Source organism: Pelophylax lessonae (assembly GCF_965119305.1).
Source record: "Pelophylax lessonae genome assembly, chromosome: 1".
Taxonomy (NCBI): domain Eukaryota; kingdom Metazoa; phylum Chordata; class Amphibia; order Anura; family Ranidae; genus Pelophylax; species Pelophylax lessonae.
Window position 1 is genome coordinate 860,419,859 of NC_138768.1, and position 25,251 is coordinate 860,445,109.

The 25,251-nt window shown below is 46.9% G+C and overlaps 1 protein-coding gene across 1 annotated transcript in view; it reads left to right on the plus strand.

Annotated features, from left to right (window-relative positions):
- The window catches only part of ADISSP (adipose secreted signaling protein), a 113,366-nt gene that overhangs the window by 30,746 nt on the left and 57,369 nt on the right, over positions 1-25,251 (plus strand). The window contains exons 2-3 of the mRNA XM_082262142.1: positions 9,520-9,606; positions 14,980-15,122. Coding sequence (XP_082118268.1) covers positions 9,588-9,606; positions 14,980-15,122 — 162 coding nt within the window. The 5' untranslated portion in view covers positions 9,520-9,587. The remainder of the gene's footprint in view (positions 1-9,519; positions 9,607-14,979; positions 15,123-25,251) is intronic.

Consider the following 25,251-nt stretch of genomic DNA (forward strand, 5'->3'; position numbering starts at 1 on the left):
ATTGGGTCACCCCAAAGGTAGACATAAAAGTGTCTCGGAACAGGTTATTTAGGTTTATTTTGAGCCACCTGTCTGGAGCAGAGGGATGTCCCCTTGGTGCCATTTTCCGGTTGCCGGGATTTATCCTCTCGTTTGCTGGAATTAACACAGTAATGGTTCTAAATCCCCACACAATGCCACCCGAGACCTCTGAGCCGGGTGCGGATTAACTGGAATAATTGAGAATGCAAATGTGGAGCCGTAAGGCACTTAGACACTGAATATGAGCTTGGCATGCCAGCCAACAATCCCCAAGAGTGGACTGTTGTCAGGCTGGAGAGATTTTGGGCCTCTAGAAGGTATGGGCTTGCTGGGTCTGATAAGGTTGTGTTGCGTATTGCGGCGCCGTGTTCTCATGTGTGTGTGTGATCTGTGCCAAGTGCCCTGATTAAGAAGCCTCTTTAGATGGCACATCATACACATATATATATATATATATATATATAAACGTTCTCCTTCCATTCACCACACATTCCTCTGTTCATCCGAATTTCACCAGTTTTGTAATGAATAAAGTTTAGTCTCTCAAGTCATATCACAATGCAGGTCAAAAAAAATTGCCTTATTCTCCTGCTTCCCACCGTAAAAAAAGTGGTTTTGAGTCTAGGTTGGAATATAGAGGCAAATTGGCAAAACCTACAACAGCCTTATTTAAACTTGAGAACGTTTCGTAAAAGTGAATGAAGATGGACCAGAGTGGGCTTCTGATTGGGTGAAAGTATCTGAATTGGATTTTTTTTTTTCTTGACTATGACTTAATACGTTTAAAAATATATTCCAGGAAGTAGAGCCTTCCTTTTGTACCATCAACAGTAACTTTTTGGTCTCAGGGAACCCCTGCTAAAAATGACTAAATCTACAACTCTTGATACATTAGTGTGATGGTCATTGAGAAGAATCCACAGTCTACAGTAGGGATGGGGAACCTGCGGCCCGCACAATCGTTGCGTCCCCCCCCCCCCCCCTGCCGCTGGGTCAGAAGGAGACGATGGCTCCGTCCTGACAGTGGGAGTGTCAGAAAAGGGTGGACCCGGGGGCGCAGAGCAGTGCGCCCCTAGCCCGCCCATTTGTGTGATAATAGCGAATGAAAATTCGCTATTGTCACATGGATCCTCCCCCTGGCCAATCAGGAAGCGGGTTTGAAACCCGCTTCCTGATTGGCCGAAAAGACAAACGCATGCCATTGGTCAAGGAGGGCGGGAGGACTCGAGGAGAAGCCGCGCCACTGCAGGTAAGAGCACTGGCATTCTGCATTGAAAGGGGGCACACTGTGGTCAGTCTGTATTGAAAGGGGGCAAGATGTGGTCAGCCTGTATTGAAAGGGGACAAGATGTGGTCAGTCTGCATTGATGGGGGCACGCTGTGCTCAGTCTGCATTGAAAGGGGGCACGCTGTGCTCAGTCTGCATTGAAAGGGGGCACGCTGTGGTCAGTCTGCATTGAAAGGGGGCACGCTGTGGTCAGTCTGCATTGAAAGGGGGCACGCTGTGGTCAGTCTGCATTGAAAGGGGGCACGCTGTGGTCAGTCTGCATTGAAAGGGGGCACGCTGTGGTCAGTCTGCATTGAAAGGGGGCACGCTGTGGTCAGTCTGCATTGAAAGGGGGCACGCTGTGGTCTCTCTGCATTGAAAGGGGGCACGCTGTGATCAGTACCAGCCAGCACTACCCACAGCACCGTACCAGCATTTTGTACGGCCCCCGAATGATGTTACAAAAATCCAAATGGCCCTTGGCAGAAAAAAGGTTCCTCACCCCTGGTCTACAGGAAAACAGTCTATAGGGCACCATTTACATGGTGTGCATAAGGAGGAGTTAGCCTTTAGGTATAATGGGCATTTGGATTGGTTTTGTAAGCAGGTGCAGTTATCTAGTCTGCCACTAGGTGTCTCGGTCCCAAAATAGTGTGTGGTAACAGTGAATAATCTACCTGGGTGTTTGGCCCCATTTTAGTCAAAATCGTTCTGTATTCATGTAGGGATGGAGGCAATACCCATTAACACTATATTACCAAAAGTATTGGGACGCCTGCCTTTATGCACATGAACTTTAATGGCATCCCAATCTTTGCCGGTAGGGTTCAATATTGAGTTGGCCCACCCTTTGCAGCTATAACAGCTTCAACTCTTCTGGGTAGGCTGTCCACAAGGTTTAGGAGTGTGTCTATGGGAATGTTGGACCATTCTTCCAGAAGCGCATTTGTGAGGTCAGACACTGATTGTTGGAGGAGAACGCCTGGCTCACAGTCTCCGCTCTAATTCTTCCCAAAGGTGTTCTATCAAGTTGACTCAGGACTTTGTGCAGGCCAACCAAGTTCTTCCACCCCAAACTGTCTCATCCATGTCTTTATGGACCTTGCTTTGTGCACTGGTGCGCAGTCATGTTGGAACAGGAAGAGGCCATCCGCAAACTGTTCCCACAAAGTTGGGAGCATGAAATTGTCCAATATGTCTTGGTATCCTGATGCATTGTTTCCTTCACTGGAACTAAGGGGCCAAACCCAACTCCTGAAAAACCCCACACCACCAAATAATTTGGACCGGTGCACAAAGCAAGGTCCATAAAGACATGAATGAGCGGGTGGAGGAACTTGACTGGCCTGCAGAGTCCTGACCTCAACTCGATGGAGCACCTTTGGGATGAATTAGAGCAGAGACTGCGATCTAAGCCTTCTTGTCCAACATCAGTGCCTGACCTCACGAATACGCTTCTGGAAGAATGGTCAAACATTCCCATAGACACACTCCTAAACCTTGTGGACAGCCTTCCCAGATAAGTTGAAGCTGTTATAGCTGCAAAGGGGGGGCCAACTCAATATTGAACCCTACAGACTAAGACTGGGATGCCATTAAATTTCATGTGCGTGTAAAGGCAGGCGTCCCAATACTTTTGGTAATAGTGTATATACCAGGCTGGGACCAGCATGCAGATTTAGTCCGGTGTGAAGAGGCCCTGGATAGGACAGGAGGACAGGGTGAGGTAGTGCTGCACAAAGAAGAGCTCACTGTAGTCATCCTGCCTCTTATGGTCGGTGGAGCTAAGAGCGGTTTGCAAAAGACCTTTCAGGCCAGGCCAAGTGTTCTTCGCTGTGAGTTCTATTCCCTTGGAGGTCTTTGGTGAAGTGTATGGATACTAGAGGAGCAGCAGTCTTGTCTCTGGAACGACATGCAGGGAGTTGAGCTGGATCCATAGAGCCTTGGGCAAGTCGGAGCCCTTTTAGTACGAATTTCTCAGGGAAGGAGAGACTTGCGGGTGAAGTACTGTGTAGTGGTTTCACATAATGACTGCTGCGGGACGTCCACCAGATGTGGTTGACAAAGTACTGTCAAGTGACCCTGGATAGTAGAACTATGCAGTGTGACTGGTTACTGCAATCTGAAGAAACAACCGTAAAGTGAGGAAACTACGATTTGTGTGGACATTCCTTTCTTGTAAATATAGAAAAAAAAGTAATGGCCTGGGATGTCCTGGAAGACCGGTGGCATGGAGTTGGGCATGATATGGTGAAGGTAGAGGGCTACAGGCAGGTGGGTTCTTCTATCAAGATGAAGGGTGGGGGACTTGTATCTCTTTGCACCAACACCCAGCCAATCAGAAGCCCCCGTACAGTTTTTTTTTTTTTTTTTTTCTCCCATACCACTTCGAGGGCTGCTAAAGATCCTGGAGTTGGGCTTTTTTTCATACTGGGGGTTTGCAAAAGATCCTAGCGTAGGGCTTTTTTTTTTTTTTTTCATAATTGGGGGTTGCTAAAGATCCTGGAGTTAGGATTTTTTTTTTCATACCAGGGGGGTTGCTAAAGATCCTGGCGTTGGGCTTTCTTTTATACCAGGGGAGTTGCAAAAGATCCTGGAGTTGGGCTTTTTTTTCATACTAGGGGGTCGCTAAAGATCCTGGAGTTGGGCTTTTTTTCATATCGGGGGGGGAGGTTGCTAAAGATCCTGGAGTTGGGCTTTTTTTTTTTATACCGGGGGGGTCACTAAAGATCCTGGAGTTGGGCTTTTTTTCATACCGGGGGGGGGGGGAGGTTGCTAAAGATCCTGGAGTTGGGCATTTTTTCATACCAGGGGGGTTGCTAAAGATCCTGGAGTTGGGCTTCCTTTTTACCAGGGGGGTTGCTAAAGATCCTGGAGTTGGGCTTCTTTCATAATGGGGGGGGGGTTGCTAAAGATCCTGGAGTTGTGCTTTTTTTCATGCTGGGGGGAGTTGGGCTTCATTCATACCAGGGAAGTTGCTAAAGATCCTGGAGTTGGGCTTTTTCTCATATTGGGGAGTTGCTAAAGATCCTGGAGTTGGACTTCCTTTTTACCAGGGGGGTTGCTAAATATCCTGGAGTTGGGCTTTTTTTTTTATACCGGGGGGTCGCTAAAGATCCTGGAGTTGGGCTTTTTTTTCATACCGGGGGGGTTGCTAAAGATCTTGGAGTTGGGCTTTCTTTTATACCAGGGGAGTTGCAAAAGATCCTGGAGTTGGGCTTTTTTTTCATACTAGGGGGTCGCTAAAGATCCTGGAGTTGGGCTTTTTTTCATATCGGGGGGGGAGGTTGCTAAAGGTCCTGGAGTTGGGCTTTTTTTTTTTATACCGGGGGGGTCACTAAAGATCCTGGAGTTGGGCTTTTTTTCATACCGGGGGGGGGGGGGAGGTTGCTAAAGATCCTGGAGTTTGGCATTTTTTCATACCAGGGGGGTTGCTAAAGATCCTGGAGTTGGGCTTCCTTTTTACCAGGGGGGTTGCTAAAGATCCTGGAGTTGGGCTTCTTTCATAATGGGGGGGGGGTTGCTAAAGATCCTGGAGTTGTGCTTTTTTTCATGCTGGGGGGAGTTGGGCTTCATTCATACCAGGGAAGTTGCTAAAGATCCTGGAGTTGGGCTTTTTCTCATATTGGGGAGTTGCTAAAGATCCTGGAGTTGGACTTCCTTTTTACCAGGGGGGTTGCTAAATATCCTGGAGTTGGGCTTTTTTTTTTATACCGGGGGGTCGCTAAAGATCCTGGAGTTGGGCTTTTTTTTCATACCGGGGGGGTTGCTAAAGATCTTGGAGTTGGGCTTTCTTTTATACCAGGGGAGTTGCAAAAGATCCTGGAGTTGGGCTTTTTTTTCATACTAGGGGGTCGCTAAAGATCCTGGAGTTGGGCTTCTTTCATACCAGGGAGGTTGCTAAAGATCCTGGAGTTGGGCTTTTTTATACAGGGGGGTTTCTAAAGATCCTGGAGATGGGCTTTTTCTCATATTGGGGGGTTGCTAAAGATCCTGGAGTTGGGCTTCTCTTATACCAGGGTGGTTGCTAAAGATCCTGGAGTTTTTAGTTGGTCGAATGTCGACCAACTAAAGACTGACTTTTCCCTACCCAATTCCCACTTTTTCAGGTACCTGCAGCTCCGCCATGCCTTCCACAAACCGTTCGGTGACTCTTCTTGCGACTTCACGCTAGCGGACTTAGAGGCCATTCTCCGAAACGAGACCTTAAAAAAAACGCTCTCCACTATATATAGTACCCTGCTCCCTAGTGTGTACTCGGGGCTGGAGACTCTGCAGGCCTTCTGGGTGGCCGAGGCTCCCGGCCTTGATGCGGAGGACTGGGAGGACGTTTGGGACTACCCATTCCGTCACCTGGTGGCCGCCAGGGACCGCCTTGTGCAGTTTAAAATCCTTCATCGGTTTCATCTAACCCCAACTCGACTGCACAGGGCCTTCCCTGATACGCCTGCGGTTTGCTGCGGTGCGCCGGACCCCACATGCACACACATGCTTTGGCGTTGTCCGCCCTTGGTGGCGTACTGGACCCAGATTCTGGACTTTGTTGCTCGAGTGACCACCATCCGCGTGCCTTTGAAGCTGGAGTACTGCATCCTGGGGCTTGTGAATGATCTGGCCCACTCAGTTGCGTCTCGCACTCTTTTAGGACTTCTATTGTTCTACGCTAGGAAATTGGTGGTTCTCCACTGGCGGAAGCCTGCTGCACCCACCATTTCCTCGTGGAAATCCCTAGTGAACTCAACGATCCCACTTTACAAAGCGACCTACGTTAACAGGGGTTGCCCGCAAAAATTCTCAAAGGTATGGGACATTTGGTTGGAGTCTGATGATACTACTAATGACGCAGGGGGCTCCGCTGTGTCGACTCAGGGACCCTAATTGTATTTACTGTTGCCAATTGTTTCCCCCCACCCGCAGTGGACTTTGTTTTTTTTGTTTTCCTACTGGACTGCTGGACCTTCACGCAGTGAAAGGATTGCTCCTGTCACCGGGATCCTTATGCTTTGAATACCCTTATGAAGTAGCAGTTGGGTGCAGCCTTGTCTGGGGTTGTTTTTGCCTATTTTTTCTTTTTGTTGCTGTGTGTGTTTTTATTTTTCATTTTTTTTTTTTTCTGTCTTCTCTTTTCTTCTTTTGTTGTTGAGCCAGGGAATGCCCAATGGCTATGTTTTGTATGTTGTTCTTTTCAAAATAAATAAAAAGAATTTTCAAAAAAAAAAAAGATCCTGGAGTTGGGCTTGAAGTATGAGTTTTTTTTTTTTTGGGCACAATATTCCCTTTTGTTGATGGTGGCATCCTGAGAACGTTGAGTAGGCAGTTGTAGTTTGGTTGTTCCTTGGTGTTGGGTTTCCTGTTATTGCGATGTAATTTATGGCTGCAGGTGGGGTGGGGGGAGTCTGGAAACCACAGGAAGGTTATGGACGGGTTACATGTACAGGGTGTGCCAAGTACCACTATAATCAGCGCTGTTTATATCTTTGTGTAGGTCACCCGCCCTTTCACCCACCCCCACCTCTTACTTCCACTCATTGTGACCTCTGAAATCAGATTTGACATTTAACTGAAGGCTATTTTTATTTATTAGATTTTTTTTTTTTTTTTACTAGTTTTTGGATAGAATGGAGAGGGATGAGAACACTGGTCGGGTTTTTATTATGGTCTTTGTCCCCCCTAAAAGGAAGATTTAACCTATTTGTTCTGGTGACCATTCTCACCAAAAGCGCAAGTCCCACGTTTTGGGTTGTCACTGGAAAAGGAATAGAGGGGGGGATCTCCCAATGGGGACACCATTACTGGTGACTACCAGGGATTTTCCTCACTTTAGAAGGACTTCTTGGTTCTCCCCAGTGAGACAGATGGGGGGGAGGGGGAACAGAGGTTATAACACTCCCTCAAAATTGGGGGGGAGACAGGGGTTATAACCCTCCCTCAAAATTGGGGGGGGGGGGGGGAGAGACAGGGGTTATAACCCTCCCTCAAAATTGGGGGGGGGGGAGAGACGGGTTATAACCCTCCCTTAAAATTGGGGGTGGAGAGACAGGGGTTATAACCCTCCCTCAAAATTGGGGGGGGGGGGGGGGGAGAGACAGGGGTTATAACCCTCCCTTAAAATTGGGGGGGGGGGGAGAGACAGGGGTTATAACCCTCCCTCAAAATTGGGGGGGGGGGAGAGACAGGGGTTATAACCCTTCCTCAAAATTGGGGGGGGGGGGGAGAGACAGGGGTTATAACCCTCCCTCAAAATTGGGGGTGGAGAGACAGGGGTTATAACCCTCCCTCAAAATTGGGGGTGGAGAGACAGGGGTTATAACCCTCCCTCAAAATTGGGGGGGAGAGAGACAGGGGTTATAACCCTCCCTCAAAATTGGGGGGGGGGGGGAGAGACAGGGGTTATAACCCTCCCTCAAAATTGGGGGGGGGGGGAGAGACAGGGGTTATAACCCTCCCTCAAAATTGGGGGGGGGGGGAGAGACAGGGGTTATAACCCTCCCTTAAAATTGGGGAGAGATTAGAATCTCTTACCGACTGCCTGCAGTAAAATGGCAGTGGGTGGGGGTGGCTTCCATGACCACAATTGCGTACCTGTATGTAGTCACCTTCTTCCAGGTTTAGATCCGCCTCTCCCCTGGCTGACTTCTCTTGTGATTGGACACTGGGATTTAATTACGAAGGTCAGAGGGTGCAAAACCAGGTGCAGTTTTGTATAGAAACCAATCCGCTTCCAGGTTTTATTATCAAATCTTAATTGAACAAGCTGAGGTTAGAAGCTGATTGGCTACTGTGCACCAGTTTTAGTAAATCTTCCCCCAGTGGGGTTTTGTCAACAGGTTTCAGCCAATGATTCATGGCTGAGACCTGCTGGTTGGCTGTATCCAATCCCAACCCAGAGCTCTGTGTTGACAAACACACAGAGAACAATCGGTTTGTTTCTTATCCCTGCAAAGGGAGAAGGAACAAACCTATTTAGTAATAAGCAGCAGCTATTACACGCTTGTAACCCCTTTATCACCCTAAATGTTACCCCTTCCCAGCAAGTGTCATTATCACAATGACAGTGTATTGCAGGGGTGTCCAACTCCATTTCATCATGGGCTGCATTGGCATTTTGGTTGCCCTCAAAGGGCCGGTTGTATCTGGAAGACTAGATGTCCAGAGAACCCCACCTTCCCCTACATCAGATGTCAAGAGCCTACCACCATCAGAAGTCAAGAGTCCCCCACCCTCCCTTATATCACAGTGCATGCCCCTAATCTTGTGCTACTTCCAGGAAGCAGCTGGGATCGGAGCTGGGAAGCTGAAAGTGCAGGGTCTGGAGGAGGAGCAGAGAAGGGCTGGAGTCTTCTGCCAGAGTCTGACTGATGAGACCAGGGAAGGCAGAGGGTTGTGCTGCCACTGCACAGAGAGGCGTGGGATCTGTAGGAGTTCTTCTGACCTTCTCTCGGCTGCCAACTGCCACCCAACTCAAGGGGGGGGGGGGGGCGCAGAGGAGCATATCTCCGTGACTACACAAAGAGCAGGATCTGGCAGAGGAGTTCTGTCCGCCTCTCTGCTGCCATCTGCTAAGGCACAGTGGGCGGTGCCACTGCTGCAGGAGAGGTGGGAGGGCCACATGAAATGGGCTGGCGGGCCAGATTTAGCCCTTGGGTCTTGTGTTTGACGCGCTTGGTGTATTGTATTAGCACTGATCACTGTATTGGTGTGAATGGTGATATCAGTGGCAGTGTCCTTCCCAGCCAGTGTCAGATTTCCCACCCCACTATCACAGTCCTTCTAGAAGTTGCTGTTTACTGCCATTACTTGTATAAAAAAAAAAAATAAGTTGAAAATTCCAGAATAAATGTAAGCCACTAAGCCAGGTGTGTGTTTTTGGGTTTTACTTCTTTTTTTTTTTTTTTTTTTTTTTTTTGCAACTTGCACTAACTTTTTCTGACCCTCCCCTCTGGAATGCTGCCATTGCTGACCCAAGTAAAGTACACAGTGCAAAAGTTCTGCATATTTGTTTCCTGTCATTGACTCAAAGTGTGTCTGGAGCCAGAGGGTCAGCATAACAGCCAGGCAGATAGCATTTTCAGCAATGGCTGACTCCTTCTTTTTTTTTTTTTTTCTTTTTTTTTTTTTTTCTTTTTTTTTTTTTTTCTTTTGTCCCTGAAATAGCGTAGATTTGCTTGAATTTGAAATTGTGCTTTGTGTGTACGTGCTTCCCTGTCTTACATTGCCGTTTTGTTGTGCAGGGCCCAGAGTGCTGCCGATATGGGGGAACCGCTTCTAATGTCATAGAAGATTCTGGATGGTGCGATAAATGGCTGCTGCCAAAAAAGGTACTTTTTTTTTATTTTTATTTTTTTTATTTATTTTTTTTTCATTTGTGTAATTCTTTATATTTTTTTTATAACTTTTTTTTTTTTTTTTTTTTTCTCTTATTCCTTTGCACAGAGAAGACTGCGCTATTCATATCGGTCTCTGCACCAGAGGAGCTTACACTCGAATGTCCTCCCCACAGTCACATAATCATAATAATGTGTGACTGTGGTGGGGACATTAGAGTGTAAGCTCTTCTGGTACAGAGACTGATGTGAATGGCTCAGTGATCTCTGTACAGCACTGTGGTATATGTCAGAGCCATATAAATGTATAATAATAATAACAGTGTATGACTGTAGGGGGACATTAGAGTGTAAGCTCCTCTGGTGCAGATGCTGATGTAACTGGCTCAGTGTTCTCTGTACAGCACTGCGGTATATGTCAGAGCTATATAAATGTTTAATAATAATAATAATACATTTATATAGCTCTGATATATAGCGCAGTGCTGTACAGAGAACACTGAGCCAGTTACATCAGTCTCTGTACCACAGGAGCTTACACTCTAATGTCCTCCCCACAGTCACTTATTATTATTATTATGATCATCAGTATTATTTTATTATACATTTATATAGCTCTGACATATACTGCAGTGCTGTACAGAACACTGAGCCAGTCACATCAGTCTCTGCATCAGAGGAGCTTACACTCTAATGTGCCCCCACAGTCACACACTATTATTATTATACATTTATATAGCTCTGACATATACTGCAGTGCTGGTACAGAGAACACTGAGCCAGTCACATCAGTCTCTGTCCCAGAGGAGCTTACATTCTAATTTTCCCTCCAGAGTCACATACTATTATACATTTTATATGGCTCTGACATATACCGCAGTGCTGTACAGATAGTTACATTAGTCTTTACACCAGAAGAGCTTGCACTCGAACATGCCCAGACGGTCTCACACACTATTATACATTTTATAGCTCTGACATATACCGCAGTGCTGTACAAAGAACACTGAGCCAGTCACATCAGCTTCTGTACCAAAGGAGCTTGCACTCGAATAACCCCCCCCCCCCCCCCGTTACACTCTTTTATAAATTTATATAGCTCTGACACATACCGCAGTGCTGTACAGAGATCACTGAGCCAATCACGTCAGTCTGCACCAGAGGAGCTTACACTCTAATGTCCCCCCACAGTCACACACTATTATTATTATTATACATTTATATAGCTCTGACATATACCGCAGTGCTGTACGGAGAACACTGAGCCTGGTAATAGTCAGATGGTAGAAGCAGACTTTGCGGTCGCTCGTCACTCTTTATCACGTAGCGCGGTCCCATTATTCTGCCCGCTGTTGCTGATGGCGCTGTGTGAGCAGCTTAAACGGGAGCAGACAGTAACCTAATTATCGTCAGTCTGTGTAATGTGAGCGAATGGACCCCTGAGGAGGTGTCTGAACTCTCACAAACCCACCACCAATCAATGAGGGGACATCATGTGTCACGTCTGCTGGGCCTCCATACACGTCTCATTGTCACCCTCTCCCGCATTGTGTTGGCGGCTCCTTTTATCCTATTTTCACATGATGGCACCTCTTTGTTACCGGAGACGGAGGAATCTGTTCCCTGACAGATCACACAATGTATAGATGGAAACATTGCAAAAAAGCGTCCACACTCATTACCGCGCCCAACCGCCCACTGCGCCAGACAGAAATTTGTCATCTGATCGCAATAAGGCGTCCCAATAAGGTGATGTGACTAATTGCAGGCACTGTGTGTGCACACTACATAAGAACCAGGAGGCCACATGTCTGAATTGCATTAGTTGGAGTTTCTTGTCCCTTTGGGTTTTGGATGGAGTAGAGATTGTTAAAGCAGGAGGCCGACCCAAAATAAGAAAATCAAATGGCCCATATAAATATGAAACAAGAAAAACAGAATTGCAGCAATATTCACTTTCAATCCGGAGATTTCCCCTGCAGTGCTTTTTTTTCAGTCACTGTCCTCAGTCTGATGGCCAGCATCATTCAACCAATTTTTCTCCTGAGCCCATGTCATCCCGGACAAGCCCCCAGCATGTGACTGGACAGTGAAAAAAGAAGCTGCGCAGCGATGAGCACATCAGTGCTGCTTGTCAGGAACATGGACTGATTGGCTCCTTGTACTGCTTTTTCCTCTCGTGCTCCAGCCCTGTTGGACAGGGGCAGCAAGTGGCTGAGACCAAGTCACATTTAGGGACTTGCACTGCTTGTATTTAACCCCTTGACGCTGACCGTACACAAAGATGCGGCCCCACTGGACTGGGCTTTTTCCCGTGGGGGTGCATATTTGCGTACCTCGTGAAAGGGGCCTAACTGTGTTTTTAAAGTGTTCTAATCTGTATATGTGTTTTTATAAATGGTTTCTTGTGGTTGTTGGTCTACTTCTCCTTATGTGTATGTGAAATACCGCGCCTGCCCTTGTCATTATAAAAAAACTCCACTTCGGGTGATTTTGCCGTCAATTTAAGTGTATGCTTAAATTCAGAAATTGGGTATAGTGAGGCGCTACTACCCTTGTTTTGCACCAATTGATAAATAATTTGAAAGCAGAGCCATAGGATACTTCTCCTCCTTATGGGTCGGTCCCTAATGCCCTTGTCTCAGAGGGAGTGTCCTTCAATAGTAGGTGGAACAGCTGCAGGCAACAAAGTGTGGGGCGCTTCTGGAGTGTAGTTTTTTTTTTTTTTTTTTTGTTCCAGCATTTGTTTAATCCAGGAGGGGACGACATTATTATTATTATTATTATTATTATTATTATTATTATTATTATTATTATTAATAATTTATATATATATATATATATATATATATATATATATACACTAATAATATATATTATAATTCTTAATATATATATATATATATATATATATATATATATATATATATATATATATATATATATATATATATATATATATATATATATATATATATATATTTTTTTTTTTTATTATTTTGGCTGGAGTTGGGCTTTAGGCCTGAAGTGCCATTTCCATTTTTCACATGAATATTTAAATGGCTAAAGTTTCCCCTCCAATCTTTTGGCTGTCGTTTTTTAATAATCAATATGTAGGTTGTCATTGCTGGCGTTTTGTCTGCCTGTCTTCATCTGTTAAATTTTCTAAGTCACTGATGCACAGCAAGCATGTAGCCAGTGAGGTCAGACCACCTTCCCTTGGTTTTTTTTTCCTTTAGCTCAGTTTCTTAGAGCGTAGTGAAGCTGTAGAGTCAGCATGAGGCAGCATTTTGTTATCACGGATACCTTATGCTGATGTATCTGGCAGGCTAATAGCCATGCTGGGGGTAGAGACAACCGTTCAGTATGAGTCCCGGGGAGCCGGCTCTACTGCCATAAATCTGCAGACGTGACAAAACGTTTTATTGTTTATAGGTTTGCCTGGGGCAGCAGATCAGTGGGAGGTTCTCCGACTCCTAATCTGATCTGAGATTTTATAACAGATGAGAACTTGTATCCTGCTGCTCCATCTCTGATAATCTTCTATCTGGCCAGCGGTGGATTTAATCTCACCCCCCTCCTCCTTCCCTGTGTCATTTCCAGCCATGTCTTCCTCTGTATGAAGAGTTCTGGTGAGATCCGATCTTTGCAAAGATGCCAGAAGATGGTATGTTTGCTGGCCCACTTCCCTAAGGGTCCATTCACACTAGCGCGACTTGGTCGCCTGACAAGTCGCGGTCGGTCGCTCGCCATTGAATAGTACAGGACCCGTTCTAATAGGAGCAACACAAGTCTCTCCAACTTAGAAAAAGGGTCCTGTACTAGTTTGGGGCGACCTGGAGGCGACTTGCATTGACTTGAATTATATGAAGTCCATGCAAGTTGCGCGGAGGTCACGATGCACGCTGTGCACCGCGACTTCACGGGTCGCCCCACAAAATCCTGTTGCGGCAGTGTGAATGGGCTGTAAATTGGGAAGGGAGGTCCACAATCTTCTCCACCCTAGACAGCTTGTGTTGAACAGTAGGGCCTTCAGATCTGAGATTCCCACCCAAATTCCTACAATTTAACCCATCAGATCATCTCAATTCCCGCACCTTCACACCTCAAAGCATCCTCAATTCCTGCACCTTCATACCACAGTTTAGCCCCCAGTTCCTGCACCTTCACCCCCCTCAGATGGCCCCCAGTTCCTGCACCTTCACTCCCTTTAGATGGTCCCGAGTTCCTGCACCTTCATACCACAGTTTAGCCCCAATTCCTGCACCTTCACCCCTCAGATCGTCCCCAGTTCCTGCACCTTCACCCCCTCAGATCGCCCCCAGTTCCTGCACCTTCACCCCCTCAGATCGGCCCCAGTTCCTGCACCTTCACCCCCTCAGATCGCCCCCAGTTCCTGCACCTTCACCCCCCTCAGATCGCCCCCAGTTCCTGCACCTTCACCCCCCTCAGATCGCCCCCAGTTCCTGCACCTTCACCCCCCTCAGATCGCCCCCAGTTCCTGCACCTTCACCCCCCTCAGATCGCCCCCAGTTCCTGCACCTTCACCCCCCTCAGATCGCCCCCAGTTCCTGCACCTTCACCCCCCTCAGATCGCCCCCAGTTCCTGCACCTTCACCCCCCTCAGATCGCCCCCAGTTCCTGCACCTTCACCCCCCTCAGATCGCCCCCAGTTCCTGCACCTTCACCCCCCTCAGATCGCCCCCAGTTCCTGCACCTTCACCCCCTCAGATCGCCACTAATTCCTGCACCTTCACCCCCTCAGATCGTCCCCAGTTCCTGCACCTTCAGCCCCCTCAGATGGGCCCCCAGTTCCTGCACCTTCACCCCCCTCAGATCGGCCCCCAGTTCCTGCACCTTCACCCCCTCAGATTGGCCCCTATTCTTGCACCTTCACCCCTCAGATCGGCACGAATTCCTGCACCTTCACCCCCCTCAGATTGGCCCCTATTCTTGCACCTTCACCCCTCAGATCGGCACGAATTCCTGCACCTTCACCCCCCTCAGATCGGCACTTATTCTTGCACCTTCACCCCCTTTAGATGGGCCCCAATTCCTGCACAGTCACCTCTCAGTTGGGCCCCAATTCCTGCACCGTCGGCCTTCAGGCTGTAGTTACTGACATCCTACAGTAGTGTACAGGACAGCATTCATCAGTGTGACAATTCCGGAGCAGCGAGCTGCTGGCAGGATCAATAGGGGTTTAATAGTTCCAATTAAATCTATTAAATAAAGGGTAGAGGATAACTGTTTATAACTATTATTAGGGAGAAGAATAATATTTTAATGTTTTTCATTTTTCCAAATTCTTTTGCAGTGTTTTATTCCCTCTGGAGCCCCGTGTCTAACTGATCTCTGTCTCTGCAGGTACAAAGCCAAAAGTGGCTGGCGTCCGCTTTGCTACTGGATTACCAGAGGAGGGCGCTCACAATCATGTCCACTTTGAAGAGAAGCTCCACGATTCGGTGGTCATGGTCTCCCAGGAGCCAGACGGAAATTATTTAGTAAAGGTAACCTTCTTTTTTTTTTTTTTTTTTTCCCAAATTACCCTACTATGGTGCTGGCTGTGTGTGCACATTCCATGTAACATATAAAGGCAGTAAGCAACCCTGGCCAAAAGTTTTGAGAATCACCCAAATATTAATTTTCACAAAATCTGTTGAATCTTTTTGTCAGACGCTACTATGGTATACTGAAGTATAATTACAAACCTTTCATAAGTGTCAAATTATTTTATTGTGTTGGCATTCTCAGCAACACAGTCTACAGAATGCATTCACATCCAGCATTCTATGTGTACATTTCCAGCAGACCTGGGTTTCTGTAGGCAGCACTGTCTGCGGAATGCACATTGAATTACTTATTGGACCATGGATCTATAGTCCATGGATGAATGAGCAGATTCTGTTCTATAATCCTGTATACCTGATGTAGGGCTTGCTGTGTGTTGACTTCTAAAGGCCCGATTGTCGGCCGTAAATATTCGGCCGACGACCGATCGGCCGATTGTAGGCTTGTTAGTATGATGCTTCCGACAGCCGACAGCGCACTTTCGGCCGAAAAGAATCTGATGTGCATGCTTTAAAATTTTTGTAGGCCAACACCAGAATGGCCGATTGTTCGCCAGTCAGAACAGAATTCGGCCGACAATCAGCAGATTTGCAAGACTGGGCATGCTCAGAAAAGACAAAACACACGGAAAGTTAACCATCACATGACATTACTTCTGCAGTCGGCTGCTGTTGGCCGACAAAATTCATGTGCAGTCTTTTGCAGTTTTCAACAGACACGACAGCCCTGGACAAAAGACGGCCGATCGTTCGGCCGACGATCGGTACGTGTGTACGGGGCTTTAGGCCTCCTCTGAATACTTGTGGCCAGTTGCTGGGGGTTTTTCACTCATCCATCCTTACTCCCGTTTGCTCGTTACTCCATAAACGGTCCAGGGGATTTGATTTTGTATTTATTGTGGACATTGGATGGTAGAAGGGAATAGTGAGATACTCCAACTGAACTATTTACAGTAGATAAGGACAACTCTCACTTGGCCTCACCAGGTTACTTGTGGAAGCAGACACACTGCTTTTACCATACTGCCACTTGTATGGAGGAATTAAGTCTTCCTGCTCTCTCTAGCAGCAGACTTGATGCAACTACTTTATCTTCAGGACACTCTCTAGCATCCCCTTTACTGGCACCCATCCACTGACTCTTCCACTGAAGGGATGGCCTTCACAGGACAGGCCCCTTGACACAGATCTGTACTCACAATAGGCAGAATCCTATCCTTTCCAGTGTCTCCCTTCTACTCAGCTCTGCAGGACATCTGGGTTCAGCTTCTCTGACTTTCAGGCCCTCAGGTCGACCACCCAAGGCCACATGGCAGCTTCTACAGCTTCCTCCGGGACTCCACTTTCCAGCTGAAAAACCCCAAGCACATGTGCCCTGAGCATCTATACAGTCACCCAGCATGCAACAAGGCATTTTCCTCTGCCAGTCACCAGGGCTGTAACAGTGCCTGTGCCCTCACTTGCCAGGTTTCCTCCCATTGTCCAATATGCCTACCTATTGGACCAGTGTGAAACATTCAGACAAGTGGAGCTGCACCCTGAACACCATTAGTAGAGCCTATCAATAGATCCTGCTCCCTGGTATGCAGAGAGCACTGTAAATCTTGGCAATCTCTCTGGTAAGCAGACCCAAAAACGATAGCACCTACCTAGGAGGGTGCTACACTAATAAAGCCTCCTTGCAACCACTTCATGTCTACATGCCCTTGCTTGCTCCAGCATTGGCTGCGTATCATTGCTGTGGCCTGGCTTCCTTATAATGACCATGCCCTTGGCATACCCAATAGACGCCCCCCCCCAACAGATTTGCAAATGACAAGGCAGCAACGCAATTAGGAGATGGTGGTCACCCTGCAATTAAAGATGCAACCATTGAAATATGAACAGGTTAAAGGTTTCATCCTGTTTTAGTGATTTGGATTTAGAACCCACTTTAAGCCTTCATTCGCACCTGAGCGTTTTGTTGCTTAAGTCCCGTAGTGCGAAACACTCAAGTAGAGTCGTTTCTTCTGGTTTTTTTTTTTTTTTTTTTTTTTCTGTTGCATGAAGCTCAAAGTATAGCGTGTGTTTGGGCCCCAAAAGCGCCATTAAAATGGTCTGTCTATACTCCTCCCTAGTGTGAATAGGGCCCAAATGATGAAAACTAAGAGACCAGAGCACCGTCTCGCACCCCTCTGTCAGGACGCGCGGTGTGTTGACTTGTTTAATGTACTTTTATTAGAGGTGACATTTACCAGTAAGAAGGATTTGCCCTTTAAAGGCTGCTGGTAATAGCGGTGTTTGTTCCCAGTAATTGCTTTTCAGAATGTTGTGAAAGAAAACCCTTTATAATGGTTACCGCCGGCCGCATTACCCCACGTCCCACCGCCTCTTATTGTGCATTCTGAGTCAGCGCAGGAGACTCAAGTCACTAAATAGTTGATTGTAATTGGATTAATTGCTTTTCTCTGCCGTTTTTCTGCATGGTGGGTTATAATGAGAGCCTGGCTGTACGGCATTCTTGGCTCAGACCTTCAGTCTAATTCAATAACCGTTTCTTATTCATAAAGGGAATGTGTAGTTTTTGTTGTTCTTTTGAACATGTCAAAGAAATTTGTTGTAGCACCCTCCTAGTGTAGAGTAGGTTGCTAGTAGGGATGAAAATAAAAGATACACATAGTGGCGCAAGCAAAAAAAAGGCGTGTAGAAATTGATAAAATGTCCATTGGGCAGTCTTATGGACTTCCATTGTAGTCCATGTAGCATGTGTGGAACCATCTTTTAGCTCAGGGCCAGCCTGGAGGGGAGCAGAAACAGTCTCCAAACATGTAAGAAAAAGACAGGCGCCTCTGAGCTAGGACTGTAAAAGTTTAATGTTGCATTGCACCTGCAAGAAGATGCAGGTTCACAGAAGATCCGGTGTCCTGGGTCTGCATGGGGGACACTTCTTGGGTCAGCTGTAGTCGCTCTTCTCGTGGTCTTGTCCAGCAGGAAGTAGTGATGATGTAGAAGGATGAGTCCGAGGGCTGGACTGCAAGATGAGCCGGAGCGTCTGCCATCTGGGAACCACCGGGGTGCTCACGACACCCTTCGGAGCATGCACACATGCTTGAAAAAGGAGCGCGCGCTGGTATACCACCGTAGTGCGCATGCTCCGAAACGCGTCGCGAGCACGCCGGTGATTTTCAGACGGCAGACGCTGCGGCTCATCTTGCGGTCCATCCCTCGGACCCATCCTTCTACGTCATCCCTACTTCCTGCTGGACAGGACCACGAGACAATCGACTACAGTTGACCCAAGAAGTGTCCCCATGCAGACCGCGGACACCGGATCTTCTGTACACCTGCATCTACTTACCTCCATGTAAGTTTTTTTTTTTTAAATAATTTTCAGGTTGCAGGAAACGCCTGGTAAGGACAGTACATTGGAGGTCATTGGAAAAATGCCCCTTGTGTAGGTAATGGTAATTGGAAAGAATGCCACCTTTTTATTGTTGTTAAAGAAAAACCTTAGGGTACATTGACGTTTTTAGGAGTTACCAGCACCAAAACATATATCAAAAGAACTTCATACAAACCTGGTTTGAGACTCAAACTCTACTCTGAAGTCCGTATTCTATGCTCCTACAGCATATGGTCAAACAAACCAACCTATGCAATTTTATAAAATTACATTTTGATTAAGGATGTGTTTTTTTTTTTTTTTGTTTTTTTGTTTTTTTTTATTGCATTTCTCTTTCGTTCATTGACGGACACAGCTCCTGATTCTTCTGATCCATTGGGTTATACCACCCCCTTCAAGAGTAGAACACTAGGCAGGAAAAAGCCTGACTACGCCTATAGGCAGTCCCAGGGGGTATACACCCACTCTCGGCTATAGGCACTCAATTTTTTATTTTTTTTTCTGCCTAGTCAGGTGTAAGGACCTAGTTCCTTTCTGGGATCTCTTCTCCTGGCACTTTTTTCATTTTTTACTTGAAATTTTTTGTTCCTGTGTGGACTACAATCAAGTGTCGGACTGGGCAATGAACAAGATAATATAGATCCTTAGGGTCCCCCCAGTCAGGCCAGTGAGCTTGTGCAGACCGCAGCTCTGTGCTAGGTCGGCCGTGACATAGCCCCACTGGACGGGGGCTGGCCTGCAAGTTAAACGTCTTGCGAGGACACATACGAACTGGCTTCGGCCTGAGTCACAGCGTTTCCTTCTGGCCGACAGCACCCACATTACGATGCAGCGTTGTCCTGACCGGAGTGGTGCCCACCCTGTTCCTGGTGTGGTAAGTAGCTCTCCCCACTACCCCTGTAGGGTTTTGGGGTAGACGCGGGCCCCTCCCTGGGATGGTCGGTTCCCCTCCCTTCCCCCAACCCCTCTAAAATGTCGGGTCACTGTGGGTCTTTCGGCCGTTGGGGGGTTGCCCCAGTATGTCAAGTTGAAGCCCCACTCTTCCTTTGGGCATCTGCCAGGCTGAGGATCTGTGCAATTGCAGCTGGACCCCCACAAAAATTTAGGCAGCGGCTTGCAGCCTGCTGGGCCATATGGTCAGCTTGGCACGTCCCTTGGACCGGGTGGCGCTGTGGGGGGCGCTTCATTTTTAATGCCAGTCTTGCCAGCAATTTTTTGTTGGGCACCTGCCTTGTTTTAGCAAAGGTACCCTGCCTGCGCGTCCGCGTAATGACGGGCGGTCCCCTTTTTTAAGGGGGCTATGTCCTATTATGTCCTCCTTTGGAGGGCGACCCCCCCCCCTGTTTTTTATGGGGTCCATTAAGTGGTCCATTTGTGCACCCTTGGCCGGTTTCCCCTTTGCAGGATCTCAATCAGGGGCCTCCTGTTCTGTTTTTCGGAGTGAGCTCCGTATATAGTGACCCTAGTGGGTCTGTGTCCATGCACCCTGAGTGCTCAGTTAGTGAGGATGATTCCTCTGCTCCTCTAGCCGTGCTTAAATAGGCACTGGCGGATGCACTGTTTGTGTCCGTGCGTGAAACTTTAAAAATGGAGGTTGCGGCTGATGCCACATTGGGGGCACTGGTTCTTTTTGGCACCCACATGCCCTCTAAAGCGGCGAGGGTGTTCCTCTTTCCGCTTACCTTGACAACATTGTCACAAACAGTGGGGTTGTCCAAAACGCAGTGGTTGCTAGGCGTTTTTTGCTTGCGGTATCCTTATGAGGATTTACTGTGTAAAAAGTGGACAATTCCACCTATAGTGGACTCACCGGTTTCCAGGTCAAATTGAGTTACCTTCATCCCGGTTGAGCAGTCCCCGACCTTTACAGGTCCAGTTAATAAGAGGGCAGATGCTCTGGCCCATTTGTGCTCTGTGGCTGGTTTGGCAATTAGGCCGGTAATTACTATTGCCCTGGTGTTGCGAGCTCTCCGAGTGGGCTAAGCTTTTACGCCGGGACCTGGAGGGAGAATAGCTTCCCCCTGTCTATGTGGAGCTGGTGGACCAGTTGGTCCAGGAGCTGCAGTTTGTCTGTGATGCCTCTTTGGATGCGGCTCCTTTCATTTCTAGGCTTTCTGTATCAGCAGTTCGAAGTATTGTCTGGCTGAAATGCAGGTCTGCGGATTAGACTTCTAAGAAGGCCTTCTCTGATCTTCCTCTTGTAGGGGGTCGTCTGTTTGGAGTAGGCTTGTGACGGTATCAGATTTTCATGCTGCGATTAATTGATTAAGGTTTTGCCACGGTATACGGTATTATCACGGTATTCTATTATTAAATTTAAATTATTAAATTTCCACCTCACTTCAATTTCATTGCTGAATTTAGGGGCTTTGGTTCACTTATGCACATTATTATATAGTCAGTCAGTACAGACTCTGTGAACCAGGCCTAAAATAGGTCATCAAGCAGTGTCTGGCCTAACTGGTGATAACTGGTCCTGGCGCTCGGCTCCGATCCGATGGCCTGGTCATTAAGAGGGCAAATCCTTGTGGTCAAGAAGTGGTTAAACCTGAAGGAGGTGTTGTTTATAAATGACTTTACTATTGCTTTAGGCCTGGTTCACATGTATGCGGGTTGGTGGTTCACATGTATGCGGGTTGGTGGTTCACATGTATGCGGGTTGGCGGCCCACATTTGCACAGGCATAGCAGCCCATTGATTTGAACGGGCTGCTATGCCCTCATTTTCCGCAGAAAAAAGGTGCATGCAGCATTTTTTTTAAAATTCAGTGGCCTTGAAATCCATCCTGCTTTTGCACCATGCGACTAACCTGCAGTTCCTGCTCTGGCAAGCTTTCTGCATTTTTTGTAGACACTGCTTGATGGCTATATAATAATGTAATGTGGGCTGCTATGCGTGTGTGTGTGTGTGTGTGTGTGTATATATATATATATATATATATATATATATATATATATATATATATATATATATATATATATATATATATATATATATTTATATATATATATATATATATATATATATATATATATATATATTTATATATATATTTATATATATATATTTATTAGAGCTGCACGATTCTGGCCAGAATGAGAATCACGATTTTTTAGCTTGGAATAAAGATCACGATTCTCTCACGATTCTCTGTGTAACAAAAAAAAAAAAAATTGGGATAACTTTACTGTTACGTTTTTTTTTTTTTTTTTATTCATTAAAGTCTAATCATTGCGTTTGAAAGACTGCTGCGCAAATACAGTGTGACATAAAATATTACAACAATCGCCATTTTATTCTGTAGGGTCTCTGCTAAAAAAATATATAAAATGTTTGGGGGTTCTAAGTACTTTTCTAGCAAAAAAAAAAACTGATTTTAACTTGCAAGCAACAAGTGTCAGAAAAAGATCCAGTCTTTAAGAGGTTAAACTTCCTTTCTCCCTGGCAGAGGGAAGGAAAAGATACAATGTAATCATTTTTGTTTATAGTTAGGAGACTTAATGCTGAAAGGGGTTAGCTGTGTGAGTGAATGAGTCATCCAGCTCACTGAAATGTATCAATTCACAAGTCAGGCAGACTTGACAGAAAAACTCGGTATTTTAAAAATGCCACAATAACAATACCGTGGCTATGCAATACCGCGATATATCGAATTACCGAAAACCGGCATATGTCTAGTTTGGAGCTTTATTGGATGACATTAAGGGTCTCACGGGGGGAAGAGTACTCTTCTTCTGCAGGTTACCAAGGGCAAGGAGCCCCGTCGTAGATGTGCGCCATTCTCCTTGGCTCCTAAGCGGCCTCTTCGTCTCTCTTAGGATCTGAAGATTAGGGAACAAAAGTCAGGGCCTCCACCAGAGGTTCCAAGAGGACCTGGTCTTGCCACGAACGGGCTCTTCCAGACCTGCGGACAAGGCCGCCTCTGCAAGAAAGGGCGCCCTCACCCACATCTTCGCTGGTTTCTGGCTCCATGGACCTCCTTGGTACAGGTCAAGTGGGTCCACGAAGTGTTTCTCGTCAGGCTACGAGATGGAGTTCGGTCTTGTCCTCTGGAAAGTTTTTTTTCCCTTCCAACCTGCACTTGTCTCCAGATCACTTACGGGGTCTCTTTGGGGCAGTGCAAGACATTCAAGGGGTGATTTGTTCTGGTTATGACTTGTTCCTGAACTTTTTAAGGATTTTTTTTTTTCTCAAACCTCCTTACAGTCCCCTGGAAGGAAGGCAAGGTACGTCCATTTCTGGACCTCAAGGCGCTAAGCTGCTTTGTGCGAGTACAGAAGTTCTGCATGGAGTCCATTCACATGGCAGTGCTTCCCCAACATTGGGGATTTCTTCTCGCTTCTTTCGACATCTAGGATGCCTACCTGCACATTCTATAATGTGCTGGTCCCCAGCGCTTCCTCCGTTTTGCCGTAAACGAGGAGCAATATCAGTTTGGCGCTGACCCTTGGTCTCACCTTCGGTCTTCACAGGAGTCTTGGCCCTAGTGCTGGCATTGTTTGAGTCAGGGGGGGATCACAGTACTGGGGTACCTGGATGATCTTCTGTGAGCGGAGTCTCCGACTGCTCTAATGGACTACTGGAGTTTGCTCTGCGGACTCTGAGGGAGTTCGTGGGATCCTAAACATTCAGGAGTCTGCTTTGGTTCTGTCCACAAAAAATGGCCTATCCGGGTTTGACTCTGGACTCGGCCTCAGCCATCTCTCTGGGCTTGCATGCGCGTGCTGGGCCTGATGGTGTTCACCCTCGAGGCGGTCTGTTTGCAAAGTTCCACACTAGATCTCTGCTAAAGAGATTCCAGTGAAATGGGTCAAGGATCCACAGTCTTTAGAGATGGCGTCACTTTCTGGCACTTCAACAGGGAAAATCCTCCTCCTCCTGTACTGGGGGCTTGTCTCCACGGATGCCAGCCTGTCCAGGTGGGGAGGCGTCCTCAGCACAGAGGTGCTCAGGGGGTCTGGACTCTGACAGAGCCCAGACTGTGGATTAATGTACTGGAACTCAGAGCAATCAGACTTTGTCTGGCTCATTGAACAATTGTCTTCAGGGGTATCCGGTACGAATTCATTCGGACAAGGCCAAGGAACTGTCAATCACAACAGGTCTGTCAATCACAAAGGGGGCACAAGAAGTTTCCTGGTAGCTTGATAAATAGCTAGAATTCTAAGGTGGGCTGACTGATTAGTTCCAGCCCTCTCAAACTTCTGCCACGACTCATGTGCAGGATTCAAGCAAAAGGGATTCCGGCCATTCTAGTGGCTCCAGACTGGTCTCGCCCATCTTGGTATGACGATCTGGTACGACTGGTCACCGATGCTCCTTGGGGACTTCCCCTCAGGGAGGATCTGCTGTCCCAAGGACCAATCTTCCATCCTGCTTTATGGTCTCTGGCTTTAACGGCTTGGCTGTTGGAACGCCAGGTGCTGAAGAGTGAAGCTTTGTTTGAATCAATGATTCCTACGCTGTTAAAATCGTAGAAATCTGCCTCTAGGAAGATCTACCATCGTACGTGGAAGACGTACATTGCGTGGTGTGAGTCTCTTGGGGTCCATCCTCGCTCCTTCTCGGTGGGTCGGATCTTAACCTTCCTTCAACGGGGAGTTGAACAAAAATTGACCTTAAGTACCATCAAGGGCCAGGTATCTGGTTTTGGCGGTCTTTTTCAAAGACCTTTGGCCACACACTCCCTTGTGCGTACCTTTTCTTTAGGGTGTCTGACATTTGGTTCCTTCAGTGCGGACTCCGTTGCCGTCCTGGAACCTTAATGTGGTGCTTTAAGCTCTACTGAAGCTTCTCTTTAAAAAATATTTGGGCGGTTTCCCTGTTTACGTTGCCCCAGATGGTGGCATTCTTTTGTGGCTATTATTTCCTGCATGCAGGGTGTCTGAGCTGATGGCATTATCCTGTCGTTCACCTTATGGTAATTCATAAGGATATGGTGGTGCTTTGCCTCTGTCCGTCATTCTTTCCTAAGTTGGTCTTTGACCGTCATTTGAATGAAGACATTGTGTTGCCTCCCTTGTGTCCCAGGCCTAAACGTCTGAAGGAAATTGCCTTGCATGTCTTGGATGTGGTCCGGGCATTGGGATGTACCTTGCGGCATATGGAGTCTTTTAGGAAGTCAGACTCTCTATTTGCGCTCATGTACAGACCTCATAAAGTGTTGTCCGCTTCTTCTACTACCATTTCCAGATGGATCAGACAGATGATGGTTCAGGCCTGTTGCATCAGTGGTCAGGTTCCTCATTTCCCTGTTTAGGCGCACTCCTGGGCTTTAAGTCTTCAAGCGTCAGTCACGCAGGTTTTGCAAGGTGGCCACCTGTTTGTCGGTGCACACTTTTACAAAGTTTTTTGTAAAGTCGTTGTGTTGGTATCTTCGGATGCTTCTTTTGACCGCAAGGTTATTTGCTGGCTGCTGTTTAGAGGACCTGATGTATTGTTTTTCAGGTGAGCTCCAGTTGTTTATGGTTGAGTGCTGATACCTGGTTGGCTATGGTTAGCCTTGGGAATTTTTTCTGATGTTTTCCCACCCCTCACGTTTAACACTGCTTTGGTATGTCCCAATGGTTGAGAATCAGGAGCTGTGTCCGTCAATGAACGAACGAGAAAAATGCATTTCTCTAATGTTCGTTGACGGACATAGCACCCACCCCTCTGTGGAGTTGGCTTTCTTCTGACACTGCTTGT